Below are 17,469 nucleotides of genomic sequence, written 5' to 3' on the forward strand. Positions count from 1 at the left end.
GTGCCTTGTACTCGTATATCCTTGGACAATACATAAAAGTATTACCGACATTGAAAAAAAAGTCTCTAATTCCTTTCTACACGTGATATGTAGATATTTTTTCCTTACGTCCAATTTCAATAAAATAAAGCTATGAGAAGTCGAAGTCAGAACATAGTCTAAAAGTGCAGCTTGCACTTGTTATACTACAAACAAACATTTTTGTATTTGAAAATTCTACTTTTCAAACACAAAGTTTAAAAAGTAAAAAGAAAGAAAACCTTTTCTTTCTTTTTACTTTAGCTTTAGCTTTGTACAGATTTTAAGATTTTATTATTTTGTCGTATATGCACTTCTTCCCTAACCCTACCCTACGCTACGCTACTCCTACCCTACCCCTACTCGACCCATACCCTAAACTACTCTACCCTAACCCCTGCCATACACCTACCCCCTACCCTACCCTACCTTGAAAACTGAAAGTCCCATATAAAATTTTACCCCCTCTTTAAAGGGGTAGGCGGCGGATTTGCGGATTTTCAAAAACAAGATGATGCTCGGTTTTTTTAGTCACAAATAGTCTGCATACCAATTTTTAGCTTTCTAGTTTCTACTTGCGGAATGCTCCATACTAACTTTCGCCCCCTCCCCCCCCCCACATTTAAAGAAAGGTGGGGGTTTAAAGGTCACAAAAAGTAACCTATGTCACTCTCAACATTTTCAACTATCTTTACTTGAAAAATCACGTCAACTCATCGCACCGTTTTGCCGTGAAAGACGGACAAACAAACTCACAGACTGACACACACTCTTTCACATTTATATTAGTATTATTATCTATATGTATATAGTTGTTTTTTTTCCAAAAAATATATGCATATTTTTTGATAGCAAGCAGTAACTAAATACCCATAATAGTTGATGTAACTTTCAGTTACATGTTGTATGTATGTTAACTACTTAACCCTAAATAACATATAATATGTAGTTCATTATTATTGCATTTGTTTACTAACAATGAGGATGCTAGTTTTAAGAAATTGTTTATTCACATAGCTATATACATGTACATAAATAGTAAGATGGCCTCAGGATAGAGGATAATGGGATGCTGTGACCTTTATTTTTGAAATATGTGTTGTGAATAATGAGTAAAAATAAACCATGAGTATTAATAGTTCACTTTACTTCAGTTAAGGCTACTTTATTATTTGACTTATTTTAACGATAACCTATTATAGAAGATATTAAGGCTACTTAAGCCTTTAAATTTGTAAATAAGTTTATAGATAAATATATAATTCTGTGAGGAGAGAGGATTTCATCCTACTCCAAACAAGTTAGCCCGCTTCCATCTTAAATTGCATCATCACTTACCATTAGGTGAGATTGTATTCAAGGGCTGACTTGTAGAGAATAAAAAAAAGTTAATGTGGGGATTACAGTTGTTTTTAGTATGTTTTTGAACAAATTTATCGTATTCTACTACTATGAACGTTGAAAGAAAAATAGTGAAACATTTAATATTGGTCACTGTAGAATTGTCAATATACAAAAGTCAAAGTGCAACCAGTGGCATAGATTCCATAGATGCAAAAATGTCGTCCCTTAAGATTTACTACGAAAATATTCTGAAGAAAGAATTTTTCATTTCGTATAATTTGTACGTTAAGTGCCTACCCTAGTTAACCCTAGATTACTAAACTATCCTACAAGTCACATTGTTACCAAACATTCGTAAAAAATACGACGGGCAAATATAACGATACAAATCAACGAATCAATAACTTTAATTATTTAAGTAATTACAATTGTTTGGGCTTAAGAGATCGAATATTAATGAAATTTTCTTCCAGGAATCATAATTTTGTCATCGTAATTTTTACGATAGTTTAGTAGTCTAGGGTTAAACAATGTGTGCACGCCACTATATCTTATCTCGTGTTTCAGAGATACCCGGAACAGATGGGCAAGACGGACGGCTCGGAGACTGAAGTGAACAGAGACCAGAAGCTCTGCTACCACCGTCTCAACACCCCGCAGAGTGATGACGTCATAGTCGTGGAGTTCCCCGAGGAGCCTTTGTGGAGGATGTGAGTACATTATGTAGAGCACTGACATAAAGAGTACGTTTTGAGGTTTCTGTTAAAGTGGGTACAGATTGGTGCAATGCAACATGTAATGCAACATGCAATGCAAGAATTTGACGTCCACATTGCTGCAATGTATCACGAATGCTCGTGGTTTGGACGCCTCGCGCGCACGAACTGCGCTTGGGTCGCGCACGCTCCGAGCGTTACAACTCGTGCGCGGTTCGATCCGAGATTTGGCGGTTTTTGGTACGAACACAAAGGGGCGCGCAATGTGCGCAGGACTGAGCCGACTGATTCGTAGTCAATGCGCGCGCCACACGTAAGGCAGAATATTACATTACATGTTGCATTGCACCAATCTGTACCCACCTTAATGGTCCTTTAACAATGTAAGATAGTCCTACTAATATTATAAACGCGAAAGTTTGTATAGGTGTTGGTTACTCTTCAACGCCGAATCTACTAAACCGATTCGGCTGAAATTTAAAATGAAGATATTCCCTGAAATAACGCATAGCCTCGAAAAAAAATTAATGGTGTCCTGAGATTTAGCTGAAATTTGTATTGAAAATAGATTATATCTTAGACACATAACTTGTCCCGGAAGAAAACATGGTTCCTGCGAGATTTGCGGTAAACTGGTCGTAATCATAAACTCTTTTAGGCATAATCTGACTGGATTTGGCTGTTCCTTGGAAAAAAAATTGTGAAAACCATATTTGGTATTTTGTATTTTAAGTAGACGAAGTACTAAAGAAGCGGGTATAATTTAGTCATATACAACGTGTCCCAAAATTCAACGATAAGCGGGCGCCAAAAGATTGACCTGCTCATGAGCACTTAAGGAAAAATAATAAAAAAAATATACCTAAATTTTTTTTTAGTTACAAAATAAATTTTAAAATTCTTTGAAAATTTACACCTTGTATGATATTTTGAACTACCACGGCTACAATTTCTTAAATATGCTTAAGATTTTTTTTGTATCGGATACCTAAGTAGTACTACTATTCACCACAACTCTTAAAAACACCACAATGCCCGCAGTTTTTACACAAAAAAAAATCAAAATATTTTTTTTCCCTCAAATTTATAAAGATTTTTACTTTCAGTCTACTTTGACTCATGGTCTTGCAAAAAAAAGTATGAACACCGCTATGGCAAGTTATTTTCAAAGTTGACGCAACTAATCAAGATTTCAAAATAGTATAATACCCTAAGATAACTAGTCGCAAAAAAAAAATATGCGTACCATTTGTAAACAAGAACTAAATTTCTAAAATGTTTTTGCTCCTAGAAATCACTTTTACTTTATGCACAAAATGATGTGAGTCATACGTTGCAATTTCCTAGAATTTTAATGGAACGAACGATAACATTTAAAAATAAGAGAGAGAGAGAGAGAGAAAGATAGCGATAAGTATACGTTAGAGAGGGATAGACAGATGTTCTTTGTTGAATGACAATGATGCAGGTAAAGAAAATCCTGTTCCCAGCAAGTCAGTACGCTCTGCTCCTTTGTTTACTGCGCAACTTTCCGTATTCAATTGACGTGGCTCTCGTACTAACGACTTTTGGCTTTGCATTTTGGACTGGACTTAAGTGATCTGCAAACTGAACTGACCTGGCATTATTTTGGACTGTGCCTGTGTTTTGTGAATTGGACTTTTGGTGTATTTTGGACTGTTTAGCGTTATCATGCCCCAACCCATACCCAAACGCTCAAAGATATCCAGATTATCGGGTATTTATGAATGTGCATCAAGCGTTTTCGGAGGGTCGTTTGCCGTCAGCTAGAAGAAACGCTGGAAGACCTAGATCGGAATGCGATGAAGAAGTTCTCAATGAAATAAACATTGATTCAACTACCTCAGTGCGTGCCATAGAAGCAGCTACGGGAATCCCAAAAAGTTCAGCACATCGAATACTAAAACGTCATCGGCTACACCCATATCATTACAGACGTGTACAAACGTTACTATCACGGGACTATCCACTGCGGATCGCATTTTGCCGAGTGATGCTTCAAAAGCATCGGGAAGATCCTCAGTTCTTGGATAAAGTACTATGGTCGGATGAAACAACCTGCAAGAAAGATGGCTATTTAAATCTTCACAACCTACACAGCTGGAGCAATGAGAATCCGCACCTGATGAGAGAAGACAAATCCCAATATCAATTTAAGGTCAACTTATGGACGGGCATTTTAAATGGAAAAGTGATTGGGCCTTTTGAATTACAAGGAAACTTAGATGGGGACAGTTATTTGAACTTTTTACAAAATGATTTGCAAGAATTACTAGAAGACGTCCCCCTAAGCGACCTTCAAAATATGTGGTATCAAAATGATGGTTGCCCAGCTCACTACGCTCGTCCTGTGAGACAATACCTAGACCACGAGTATCCGGGGCGTTGGATCGGGCGACTTGGTCCTATCCTATGGCCACCCCGATCACCCGACCTAAACCCCCTGGATTTCTTTTATTGGGGTTGTCTCAAAGACAGGATCTACGCAAAACCGATTACGACATTGGACGAGCTTCGGCAAAAAATCACTCAGGCTGCGGCACATATCAATGCTAGAAGATATGCGCGAAAAATAAAACGGTCGTTTTTAAGGCGATGTCGTGCCTGTATTAATGCCGGTGGAAAACAATTCGAACATTTACTTTAATGTTGTGTAATTAAAATAACAAACACATTTTTGGAACATAGTAAAATTTATTACTAACAACAAGAACAATTAAGAAATTTGGTTCTTGTTTACAAATGGTACGCATATTTTTTTTTGTGACTAGTTATCCTAGGGTATTATACTATTTTGAAATCTTGATTAGTTGCGTCAACTTTGAAAATAACTTGCCATAGCGGTGTTCATACTTTTTTTTGCAAGACCATGAGTCAAAGTAGACTGAAAGTAAAAATCTTTAAAAATTTGAGGGAAAAAAAATATTTTGATATTTTTTTGTGTAAAAACTGCGGGCATTGTGGTGTTTTTAAGAGTTGTGGTGAATAGTAGTACTACTTAGGTTCCGATACAAAAAAAATCTTAAGCATATTTAAGAAATTGTAGCTGCGGTAGTTCAAAATATCATACAAGGTGTAAATTTTCAAAGAATTTTAAAATTTATTTTGTAACTAAAAAAAAAATTTAGGTATATTTTTTTTATTATTTTTCCTTAAGTGCTCATGAGCAGGTCAATCTTTTGGCGCCCGCTTATCGTTGAATTTTGGGACACGTTGTATATAGAGATATTGGAATAACTATTCATTACCATAATATGACCAACTGACCGTACCATTTATAGAAAGGTATTAAAGCTATTTTGAATTTTAAAAACACTAAACAAGATCCGAAAAAAATATTAAAAGCAGTGGTGTTTAATTGTTTTTTTATTTTATATTATTGGATACTAAAGCTATTGGAGAAAGTAGCTCCACTATAGTAGTCGTATCAACTTCTAGTATAAGCTTTATTTTTGGGCAAAGAACCATATTAGTCATGTTTAAAACACATATATTCTCATATATATGTTCTCATTTATAAAAGTCATAGTGATAATAATCGTATCGTTAAATTGATATTTAAACTATTGGGTTATGAAGAGAAATTAGAATAAATATAACGAATAATACAATGTAAATTGAATATCAATCGAAATAATGTCATAGAATATGCTTCATAAGTGCAATATAAGTTCGTACTCCGTCCACTGAAGTCGAATATACTTACACAGTAATTTCCTAATATTTTAATATGTGGGAATTGGGAAAAAAAATATTGGCCATAAAACCGTATCTAATAAAATATTGCAAATATTTAGTTTAATACGGGAATCTCGGAATCATTCGGGTAATTCTTTGTCGACAGAGACACCAATACACGTATCAGGAGTCAAGACAGTCGGTCGTACGTCGATTATTATTATTGTTATTTACGTATTTACACGTTTTTGCCATTGTATTTTATACAGTATGATGTTAATTTTTGTTTACGTCTATCGCACTTTGGTGTTAAAGTTATATGAATAGTTATCAGTGTTATGGTAATTTGAGTGTATGTTTTAATTAAATAGTGCTTTTTAGTATTCATTTATGGATTTTAGTTGTCTAGTAGAAATAATAAGGATGCCAAATCACTTGTATATTTATTTTATTAAAAACATGATTTCATCCGCTTCAACTATATGAAAAAAATGTGCTGTAGTATATGCTAACTAGACCAACGGGCCAGGATCGAACCTTTCCAGCACATTTTTTGATCTACCTGTGAGTGGATCGATCTGCTTAATTGATACCATTAAAGCTTATTGATAGAATCAATTACTAAATTGTAAAAAATTGATGGTCGTTCCTTTTTCTCGAACAGTGTAACCAATTTCCCAATACCAATACCACGTACTCTATATGTCATGTTGTCTGAGTTTCCTCACTGAGACATTTTTGCGGATAATTGGGCCAAATTGTGCAGGGGATATCTTGCAATTTTGCGAGAGGGTGTAATTTAAATATATTTTTTTTTTATAATTATTGTAATTGTTATTTTAGTTAAGACAGTTAATAAGCTATTTCTGTACCTATGTCATATGTTTTTTGTTTAATTTTATTTTTATGTGGTATTTTGTTTCTTTTTCGTTTTTATGTACCTTTAGTACTTTATAAATGGATTTGTCCGTACTAATTTATAAATAAATGAATTAAACAGAATAAACAATGTAATTCCAGCGGCGCGGAGGTATCAGACTGCGGACGCTACTTGCTGGTGTCGCCGGTGAAGGATTGCCGCGACAACCTGCTGTTCTTCGCCGACCTGTCCAAGACCCCGCAGATCGACGGCAAGCTGCCCTTGACGCAGATCGTGCACAAGTTCGAGGCTGACTATGAGGTATGTCACATTCATTATTATACGCAATACTCCTTAAGTCCAGAAAGGGCAAACTTACCGCGATTCTCTCGCGCGTATTACGCGCGACCGTTGCGTCCACAAGGGGCGCATCAACTCGCGAACTTTGAGGAGGAATTCGGTACGAAACATGGAGTTGACCGTGCACTCGCTCTAGAATTCGCGCGTTAACTGGACGCAACAAGGCGTCGTCGTCGTAGTATCTCGACTCGCGCGCAATACGCGCGAATCACGCGCGAGTCGAGAGTCTGGCGTAGTGCACGCGATTTACGCGCGTATTTAGAATTCGAGCGATGCTTGTGGACGCGATGTATTGAAGTCTAGTACTTCAACATCGCTCGTATGAATTCGCGCGATACGATTCGCGACGAATTCGCCCCTTCTGGACAAGGTCTTACGCACGCTTGACTTGAAGAGTAAGTTGATGAATCCCTTACGAACAGTGTAACAGGACGACGCGTGCTGCCATCTGCAAACAGAGTGAAACAATGTTTGTTATTTTAAACTACCAGTAGATGGCGTTTTTAGAGAACTTTGAAACAATCCCTTTTTCTGCACTTCAGAAATTTGTTGCGCCTGAGGTTCATAGATGGCGCTTTGTTTTTTATTTTGTGAGTTTTGAATTAGTTTTTTTCTTTAGTATTGTGTTGGAAGGCGAGAGATAAAGACGACATGGAATTTCGCAGTCTAGAATTGTAAAAACATGATTGCAAAATATAAAGAATTTTAATAAATATACTTTCAGTATACGAGTACTAAACGTATTTGCCATGGGCCTCAGATATAGTTACTATTATGTATATCTTCAAAATCATAATTGACATTGTTGTATGTCGACAGTACGTGACGAACACGGACTCTGTGTGCATATTTCGCACCAACCGGCACGCGCCCAACTACCGGCTCATCAAGATCGACCTCAACAACCCCGCCGAGGAAAACTGGGAGACGCTGATACCCGTGAGTATTATTTTATATTCTTTCTTCCCCTTTTTGACCCTCGTAAGGGTGGAAGGGGTCGTCGATCCTGTGCTATATGGCTTTAGATCACGAGGTTATACTTCGAGCTATGAGTATGTAATAAGACGATATTTAAGCTTTCCATAGATTCACAGAGTGTGGTAGAGAGATAAACTCTGAGCAGAACCAGGATGTCTTACCATGGATGTAGGAATAAGAAATTGCGCTCTAAGCTTTTCTTTTTTGCAAAAAATCTTCTAAATAAAAGGTTCAAAATATTAATATAGAATAGTATATCTAAGTAAATTAAATCTTCCTATTCCCTGCCTTGTGGCAGTTCCCGGACTGTCGTTTAGCAGAAGGCTACCTAAAACTACACAATTTTGTTAATTAACAATGACATGATAACTGGGATTGATTTCCATAACTGTATTTTATTTTAAAAGAGTATATCAGTGAAGCAAATCAATAAATAAACAGAGACACTAAAACGAATGCCAAATTTCGTCTTCGAATTCCTAACTTATTAGCCATTACGATCCTTTAGGTACATAGATTATACCTGGAACAAAAACTCTACATTCAAATCTAGTTGTTAACATTTGCTTGCTAATTTTTTTTTAATTTATTGTTAACCCGTTTTCAGGAACACCCCAAAGATGTGTTGGACTGGGCGTCCGCGGTAGACAATGATAAACTTGTTATACACTACGTCAGAGATGTCAAAGTGAGCTCATTTTACTTTAAATATAAAATTTATTTTTATATATTTATTTTATTATAAAAGTGTATTATTTTAATCGAAGATACGAGAATCATTGAGATTAATCATTGACCTCTTATAATAAAACACAATTACACAATCATGTAGAAAATTTCACTTAAAACTGGCCAATGTCCCTTTGATAGTTTTAGAATAATAATTCTAAAACTATCAAATATATTTTGTATAGATATAATTTTCTTTACCTATTGGTAAAAAAGAAAATTATACCTAACCTAAATGCCTTTAAATATAGTCCTATATTCAATAAAATCCCAAATTCAGAGCAAATTCAACCTTAAATATTGAGTTTAAGGTTGAATTTGGAAATGCGATTTCTTGAATTGAGTGCTAAGAAGTTGTGTTTGGCACTCATTGAATGGGGACGTTTATTGGCCGCTGATTGTGCATCCACTTTTTAATAGGAGATCGATGAGTTTGAAATTTTTGATAAAAAAGTACCTACAAGCTTTTTGTAAATAACTCCTCAGGTATTTAAACAATCACCGAGCAATTGTGGACCTTATGGTACTAATATTAAGGTACTCGGTAACATAAGTATAGATAATTTTGTAATTTCCAGAGTGTTCTGCAAATGCACAGTATGAATACCGGCGAGCTGATGCAGACGTTCGGCCTGGACGTGGGCTCCATCGTGGGCTTCTCGGGCAAGAAGAAGCAGAGCGAGATCTTCTACCACTTCATGTCGTTCCTGACGCCCGGCATCATCTACCACGTCGACCTCACCAAGCAGCCCTACAAGCCTACCGTGAGTCTGTTGCTACCTGCTTAACGTCCGTTTATATCCACAGACATTTAGCGTGCCAGACACGTGCTGTGGCAGACAAAATTATATTCTTCTATACAGTGTTTGTTAAAGTATTTTTTCTTTTTTTCGTATTCGCGGAAAGAATATTTCGTCTGTGCGGTTCACGTCTGTACAGTCCTTTTTATGAAACCTGAACTAAAAATTTACAGGGTCTTACACAAATGACAATAAGACCGCCATTACCAATTTACAATGAGCGCCATTAGGACATTAGCGACGCGTCTGGGGGACTTTTTTCATGAAAAGGACTTTTAACGTCTCTAGGGCAGGGCAGTGTGAATAGACGGTGTCTGTGGGTGTCTGCCACGCTATTTGTCTGTGACGCACTGTGTCTGTAGATACAAATGGACCAAGCATGCGATCGCGCGCTGCGCCATGCCCCAACGAATTGAGCTGAGATAACGACGTATTTATCACTCAACGAATAAATAAAGAGCGAAAATAACTAGCCGAGTAGTGAAATTCGGAACGTGAAAACATGTCTAAGGCAAGTTTAGGGCACAAAAACCGAAAACGATCGGAAGTTGACTGAGGCAAGACAAGGTCTTTGATAAGAAAAACTAATGTCCCTGGAACTCATAGAGACCATCAAATTACCGTCTAATATGGATATCAAATTAAAGGGTTTATTAAAAAAACACATGATAAATGACAAATCGTATTGGCTGTTTTAAAAAAATTATCGTAGTATTTTATATTTATTTAATTTTGTTCATTCGCAGGTATTTAGAGAAGTGAAGGTGAAAGGTTTCGACGCGTCGCAGTACGAGGCTAAGCAGATATTCTACTCGAGCAAAGATGGCACCAAAGTTCCTATGTTTATTGTTTCTAAAAAAGTAAGTTTCTACAAATAAGTACTATAGTCTGGCAAGTTTGTTGATGACACTCCCATGATATGCGGGCGACGAGAGGAAAGACTGCGCGGGTGTGAAATCGTGCGTGCGGAGAAGTGAGGTGCATCAGTCGTCGGTTTTTCATTCATCGCTACCCCCCTCCCGGCCCGCGCGGCTTATCGGGAGTGTTACGAACGAAGTTGCCAAGCTAAAGCAGTTCATGAAATCGTTTTAAAAACTACGAATTTTTTTTTTGAACGTAACTACAAAAATGGATTATTTATAAAAGCATATTAAAGCGTGCTGCCATAAAAAAAGGATCAAAAGGGCTAGAACCCAACCTTAAAAAGTTATTTAAAAAATTGGCATAAAAAATATGAGGTTACCATTACACGCCCACTTAAAAAAACAATAGTTACAGTGTGTTATGCATAATTCAGTGTACGTATTTTATACCGAGCATTCGAAGTATTCTAAGATTGGGTATGTAATTTTAATCAAATTTCTACACCGTATATTTTTGTTTGATCCAACTTCAAAGAACCTAGCCAAGGTTAGGGGTAGGGTAGAAGTAAAATAACCCTGAATTGTCATCCTCTTACTATCAACACCTATTTTTAATATCTATTATTTGTTTATTTATATATACTTTATTGCACAAAAGAAAAAAACAATGAATAAAGATAATAATTAATACTGATGAGGCAAAACCTAGTATTAGTCTATACTAATATTAGCTGACCCGGCAAACATTGTTGCATCAGATCAAAATCTATATTCTGATCTGATTCATCACGACCCAACACGTCAGAGATATTTAGAGATACTTTTAATAATAAAATTTTTAAGTTCTTTTTTTTTTAAATATTGTTTGATGCTAGGACCTGCCACTGGACGGGTCCAACCCCGCGCTGCTGTACGGCTACGGCGGCTTCAACATCAACGTGCAGCCCAGCTTCAGCGTTAGCCGGCTCGTCTTCATGCAGCACTTCAACGGCGTCATCGCCATACCCAACATACGCGGCGGGGGGTACGATCTTTTTGTTGTACTTTACATCAACATCATCGCCATACCCAACATACGCGGCGGGGGGTACGATCACTTTGTTGTACTTCACTACAACATCATCGCCACACCCAACATACGCGGCGGGGGGTACGATTACTTTGTTGTACTTCACTACAACATCATCGCCATACCCAACATACGCGGCGGGGGGTACGATCACTTTGTTATACTTCACTACAACATCATCGCCATACCCAACATACGCGGCGGGGGGTACGATCACTTTGTTATACTTCACTACAACATCATCGCATCATCGCCATACCCAACATATACGCGGCGGGGGGTACGCTAGCATTGTTATACTTCACTACAACATCATCGCCATACCCAACATACGCGGCGGGGGGTACGATTACTTTGTTGTACTTTACTTCAACATCATCGCCATACCCAATATACGCGGCGGGGGGTACGATTACTTTGTTGTACTTTACTTCAACATCATCGCCATACCCAACATACGCGGCGGGGGGTACGATTACTTTGTTGTACTTTACTTCAACATCATCGCCATACCCAACATACGCGGCGGGGGGTACGATTACTTTGTTATACTTCACTACAACATCATCGCCATACCCAACATACGCGGCGGGGGGTACGATTACTTTGTTGTACTTCACTACAACATCATCGCCATACCCAACATACGCGGCGGGGGGTACGATTACTTTGTTGTACTTTACTTCAACATCATCGCCATACCCAACATACGCGGCGGGGGGTACGATTACTTCTTTGTTGTACTTTACTTCAATATCATCGCCATATCCAACATACGCGGCGGGGGGTACGCTAACTTTGTTATACTTCACTACAACATCATCGCCATACCCAACATACGCGGCGGGGGGTACGATTACTTTGTTGTACTTTACTTCAACATCATCGCCATACCCAACATACGCGGCGGGGGGTACGATTACTTTGTTGTACTTCACTACAACATCTTCGCCATACCCAACATACGCGGCGGAGGGTACGATTACTTTGTTGTACTTCACTACAACATCATCGCCATACCCAACATACGCGGCGGGGGGTACGATTACTTTGTTGTACTTCACTACAACATCATCGCCTTACCCAACATACGCGGCGGGGGGTACGATTACTTTGTTGTACTTCACTACAACATCATCGCCATACCCAACATACGCGGCGGGGGGTACGATCACTTTGTTATACTTCACTACAACATCATCGCCATACCCAACATACGCGGCGGGGGGTACGATCACTTTGTTATACTTCACTACAACATCATCGCCATACCCAACATACGCGGCGGGGGGTACGATCACTTTGTTATACTGGTTATACTTCAAGGTCAAAGTCAAAATTCATTTATTTCAAATAGACTCAGTTTACAAGCTTTTTCGAAACGTCAGGTAATGATATTAAACTTTAGATAATGGTGATAATAATTATTCGAAAACTTAAAATTAAAGTTACGAGGGTTCCAAACGCGTCGTGGTCCGAGAAGAGCCCTCAACAAACTCAGCCAGGTTCCTTTCCTTCCTTTTTTAGTTTATCACCATTTAACAATAGGTATATAAGCAGCCTGTCATGTAATACATTTAATTTCCAAGCAATTTTGTCGTTTACATAATCATTGACACTATAATTCGACTTTTCTATAAGCTTACGTTTAATAAAAACTTTGAACTTATTGAGGGACATAGTGGTTTCATGTGGCAGTTTATTATAAAAACGTATGCAATTGCCCTTAAAAGAATTACTAATTTTTTGTAACCTAGTGTGATGTGCAACAATTTATTTTTATTTCTGACATTAATATTATTGCAATCACACCTTCTTTTAAGATTGTCTACGTTTTTATGTACATATACAATTTTTTTTATTTCTTTCAATTTTTCCCTTAACTAGGCCCCATTTTATATATCGCACGAACAGCAATCTTCTGCAGAACAAATACAATATCAATATCAGCAGCATTAACTTCAACATCCTCGCCATACCCAACAGACGTGGCGGGGTATACAGGATAGCATTCTGCAAAGTATATTAAAATATATAATATATAATATATAATATAAAAATGTGTGTGTGTTAGTGAGTACGGCGAGCGGTGGCACAACGCGGGCCGGCTGCTCAACAAGCAGAACGTGTTCGACGACTTCCACGCGGCGGCCGAGTACCTGGTGCGCGAGCGGCACACGCGGCCCGGCCTGCTCACGGCGCAGGGCGGCTCCAACGGCGGCCTGCTGGTGGCGGCCTGCGCCAACCAGCGGCCCGCGCTCTACGGCGCCGCCGTCGTGCAGGTCGGGTCAGTAGCCAACGCGCACGACACACGACCGACACTTACTTACTTACTTAAGTTAGCTCTTGACTGCAATCTCACCTGATGGTAAGTGATGATGCAATCTAAGATAGAAGCGGACTGACTTGTTAGGAGGAGGATGACAATCCACACTCCTTTCGGTTTCTACACAACATCGTACCGGAACACTTAAATTGCTTGGCGGTATATCTTTGTTGGTAGGGTGGTAACTAGCCACGGCAGAAGCCTCCCACCAGCCAGACCTGGACTAATTAAGAAAACCTCAATCGAACCCAGGACCTCCGTCTTGTAAATCCACCGCACATACCACTGCGCCACGGAGGTCGTCAAACTTTCTTCCTCACTTTTTGGTCTGGTGGTAGGCATCGGCCACACTACCGGCAGCACGCCAATCGATTGACCGTTCCGAAGCTATTTAACACTAAATCGCTTAGAAATCGTAGAAATCGTCAGAGTTGTGGGTAGGATAAACTTGTACCTCTTTTAAGTAAGCCCTCTTTCATCTTAGACTGCATCATCACTTAACATGAGATGTGGTCGCAGTCAAGAGCTAACTTGTCATTTAAAATAAAACAAATGAGTGTGCTATAAACAACAGCTGAAGTAAAACTTCTTTAAAAATTAAAAAAAAGCGCCATCTATGAACCTCAGGCATAACTGCATCGCAACAGGTTCATAAAGTGTGCAAAGGTATTGTTTCAAAGTTCTGTAAGAACGCCATCTACTGGTGGCTTAAAATGACAAACACTGTTTCACTCTGCCTGTAGATGGCAGCACGCATCGCCCGATTACACTTTATGTTCGGCAACTTACTCCTCAAGTCGAGCGTGCGTAAAGAAATTTTACTTCAAAAAGACACTCAGAGCGGTCTCAGACTAGCGTTTTATACGCGCTCATGAGATCGTTGACACATGCAGCGTATGCCAAAAGGCATGCCTATACGTGTCTGCGTATAGGCGTGCATTTTGGCATACGCTCAACTCGTACGAGCGTTGCCGCGCTTGTAATCTTTTGACGGCCTCTGTGGCGCAGTGGTATGCGCGGTGGATTTACAAGACGGAGGTCCTGGGTTCGATCCCCGGCTGGGCTGATTGAGGTTTTCTTAATTGGTCCAGGTTTGGCTGGGAGGCTTCGGCCGTGGCTAGTTGCCACCCTACCGACAAAGACGTACCGCCAAGCGATTTAGCGTCCCGGAATGATGTCGTGTAGAAACCGAAAGGGGTGTGGATTTTCATCCTCCTCCTAACACAGTCAGCCCGCTTCCATCTTAGATTACATCATCACTTACCATCAGGTGAGATTGTAGTCAAGGACTGACTTGTATAGAATAAAAAAAATCTTGTATAAGCGCGAGCTGTGAGAGAGAATCCTCCCACAGATACTGACACGACACCACCGGTTCGAGCGAACACGCCGAAATATGCCCGTTTACGCGAGTACAGTTTCATGAAGCGCGTGTGGTAAGCGTTTATACTGAAACGACCGTATACGCGCAAAAAAAATACGCTAGTCTGAAATAGTAAGTAAAAGTAGAAACACTCAACAAACATTTCCACCGCCTGTAACAAAATGAGCAAATGTCAGCATTCAGTGCATCATGGGTGTTTGGTTGCAGCGTACTGGACATGCTGCGCTTCCAGAAGTTCACGATCGGCCACGCGTGGGTGTCTGACTACGGCAGCTCGGACAACGAGACGCAGTTCCACTACCTGCTGGGCTACTCGCCGCTGCACAACATACACGCGCCTGATAACGGTAACGATGTTATATGTAAATTAGAAGAAAAATATATTAATTTTACTGCTAAAGACCGGTAAAAATGGAAGTCTGTGAATACCCCCCCTCACCTCAGGGACTCAGTAAAAATATAATTAATTAAATAAATATGAGTGCACTGCACCTTTGGTTAACACTAAATACTATGTACCTTCAGTACATAGTATTGTGAATTTAAAACAGATAAACTAGTAATAAAAGGGTTATACAAATTACGACGTGGGGTCTTCTCCGCCCGTAAGAACGGGGCGAGGATATGGACCTCGAGGCTACAACATACAAATTAAGAACTTGTTACGATGTTGTTGTCTGATGCTCATAGATGGCGCTTTGTTTTTTTATTTTTGAAAAAAGTTTTACTACAGTCGTGTGATCTCTCAGACCAATTATTGTATAGGACCTGCCTCGTTAGACGTTACTTTTCTGTCAAAGTATATGATCAACGATCTAATGCGATTATAAAAACTGTCTCTATATAATCGATGTTAAATAGTTGTAATCGTGTTCGTCGGTTAAAGAGCTCCGTAAAAATACCTTTTTGTGTAATTGAATTATATAAAAAACGGACACAAACTTCTAGTTTAGTATAAGATATATACCAAATCTAAGCTCGTTTTCCTCAGAAAATGACAATTTTGTTGTGCGATACAGGTCCTTCTATAATTGGTCTAAGTGTGATCTATATTGGCTTTTATATTTATTTATTTTATTGAAGAGATTAGCAAATACATGTAATTGTGATTGCAGTGAGCCGGGCGGAGTACCCAGCGACGCTGGTGCTGACGGCGGACCACGACGACCGCGTGGTGCCGCTGCACTCGCTCAAGTTCATCGCCACGCTGCAGCACGCCGTGCGCGGCTCGGCGCAGCGCCGCCCGCTGCTGGCGCGCGTCGACACCAAGGCGGGCCACGGGGGAGGCAAGCCCACCGCCAAAATTGTGAGTATATTATACTACGGCCACGTTATATGGTTGGCCAATATTGATGATGTCCACCTTGACGTATCCGTCATTGGCAAAACCTTAGCTTCAATTTTAGAGTGCCGTCGGATGTGACTGATAAAACCAAATTTAGTTTTAAAAGTCCTGTTACACGACTGGCAAAATTACTGACCACACTATTGCTTGTATTCAGGCTCATATGGCCCGCGTACTCTGGTGTAGGCGCCAGAAGATAATTGAAGTATTTTTTGATGAATGTCATTGCTATCACCATCTGCTTATTTTGACGGCCTACTACAGGTCCAAGCCTTCATCCTGTGTAAGAGAGTTACTACTGCTCCAATGCAGGGTAGATTCTCCTCTGGAAAAATCACTTTAGGGTAATACTGATAATGGCTGGGACAGACTTATGTGATTGTTATAAAACTTACATCTGAAACGGTCAGATATTCCGATTATCTAAATTTCAGAGTCAGCAAAATCTAAACATTTTAGACTACACGTTGTTTCGTTATTTTCTCAATGTTTGACATTGTTTTTTTCTTTTATCAGATTGAAGAATACACCGATATCCTGTGCTTCATGACTCAGTCGCTCGGCCTTAAGTTTGAAAAGTAACCAGTTGCCATACCACCAGTCAAATAGTATTAATTGCATCGATATAATTGAAATAGTATTATGTAAATATATACAAACCACACACAGTCAGATTACCTCAGGCCTCCGTCAGGGGGCTGGTGATATTGTTATGCATTGCTACTATTTTTTTATTGAATAAACTTTGTTTTTATTTTTATCTTGTGTTTATTATAATTTCCTCTCATCTAGTCTCAAGACGGATTGTTACTCATGTAGCTTCCAATCGTTCACATTTTGAATAGAGAGCTGAAGGGATTTTGGGATTCATTCAAGTGCGTTAGATAAGCCTAAGGCAAGCCTATAAAATTCTCGCACCGTGTAAGAAATTCCTCGGCTAGACCAATATTTTATTGGAGAGGTCTGAGAATCAGCCAAC

At 39.1% G+C, this 17,469-nt stretch overlaps 1 protein-coding gene across 2 annotated transcripts in view; it reads left to right on the forward strand.

Annotated features, from left to right (window-relative positions):
- The window catches only part of LOC112053334 (prolyl endopeptidase), a 31,619-nt gene extending 14,369 nt beyond the window's left edge, over nucleotides 1–17,250 (forward strand). Inside the window, exons 6-16 of one of the 2 annotated variants that reach the window (XM_052883482.1) lie at nucleotides 1,930–2,072; nucleotides 6,798–6,957; nucleotides 7,816–7,935; nucleotides 8,582–8,662; nucleotides 9,282–9,467; nucleotides 10,250–10,363; nucleotides 11,242–11,390; nucleotides 13,510–13,722; nucleotides 15,353–15,492; nucleotides 16,261–16,451; nucleotides 17,007–17,250. In XM_052883482.1, the coding sequence (XP_052739442.1) occupies nucleotides 1,930–2,072; nucleotides 6,798–6,957; nucleotides 7,816–7,935; nucleotides 8,582–8,662; nucleotides 9,282–9,467; nucleotides 10,250–10,363; nucleotides 11,242–11,390; nucleotides 13,510–13,722; nucleotides 15,353–15,492; nucleotides 16,261–16,451; nucleotides 17,007–17,072 (1,563 nt within the window). In that variant the 3' untranslated portion in view covers nucleotides 17,073–17,250. Of the gene's footprint in view, nucleotides 1–1,929; nucleotides 2,073–6,797; nucleotides 6,958–7,815; nucleotides 7,936–8,581; nucleotides 8,663–9,281; nucleotides 9,468–10,249; nucleotides 10,364–11,241; nucleotides 11,391–13,509; nucleotides 13,723–15,352; nucleotides 15,493–16,260; nucleotides 16,452–17,006 lie in introns of those variants that run through there. The other variant, XR_008251097.1, reaches the window with a different exon arrangement.
- Nucleotides 17,251–17,469: the final 219 nt, after the last annotated feature.

The sequence above is a fragment of the Bicyclus anynana genome, chromosome 1, assembly GCF_947172395.1.
Source record: "Bicyclus anynana chromosome 1, ilBicAnyn1.1, whole genome shotgun sequence".
Classification (NCBI taxonomy): domain Eukaryota; kingdom Metazoa; phylum Arthropoda; class Insecta; order Lepidoptera; family Nymphalidae; genus Bicyclus; species Bicyclus anynana.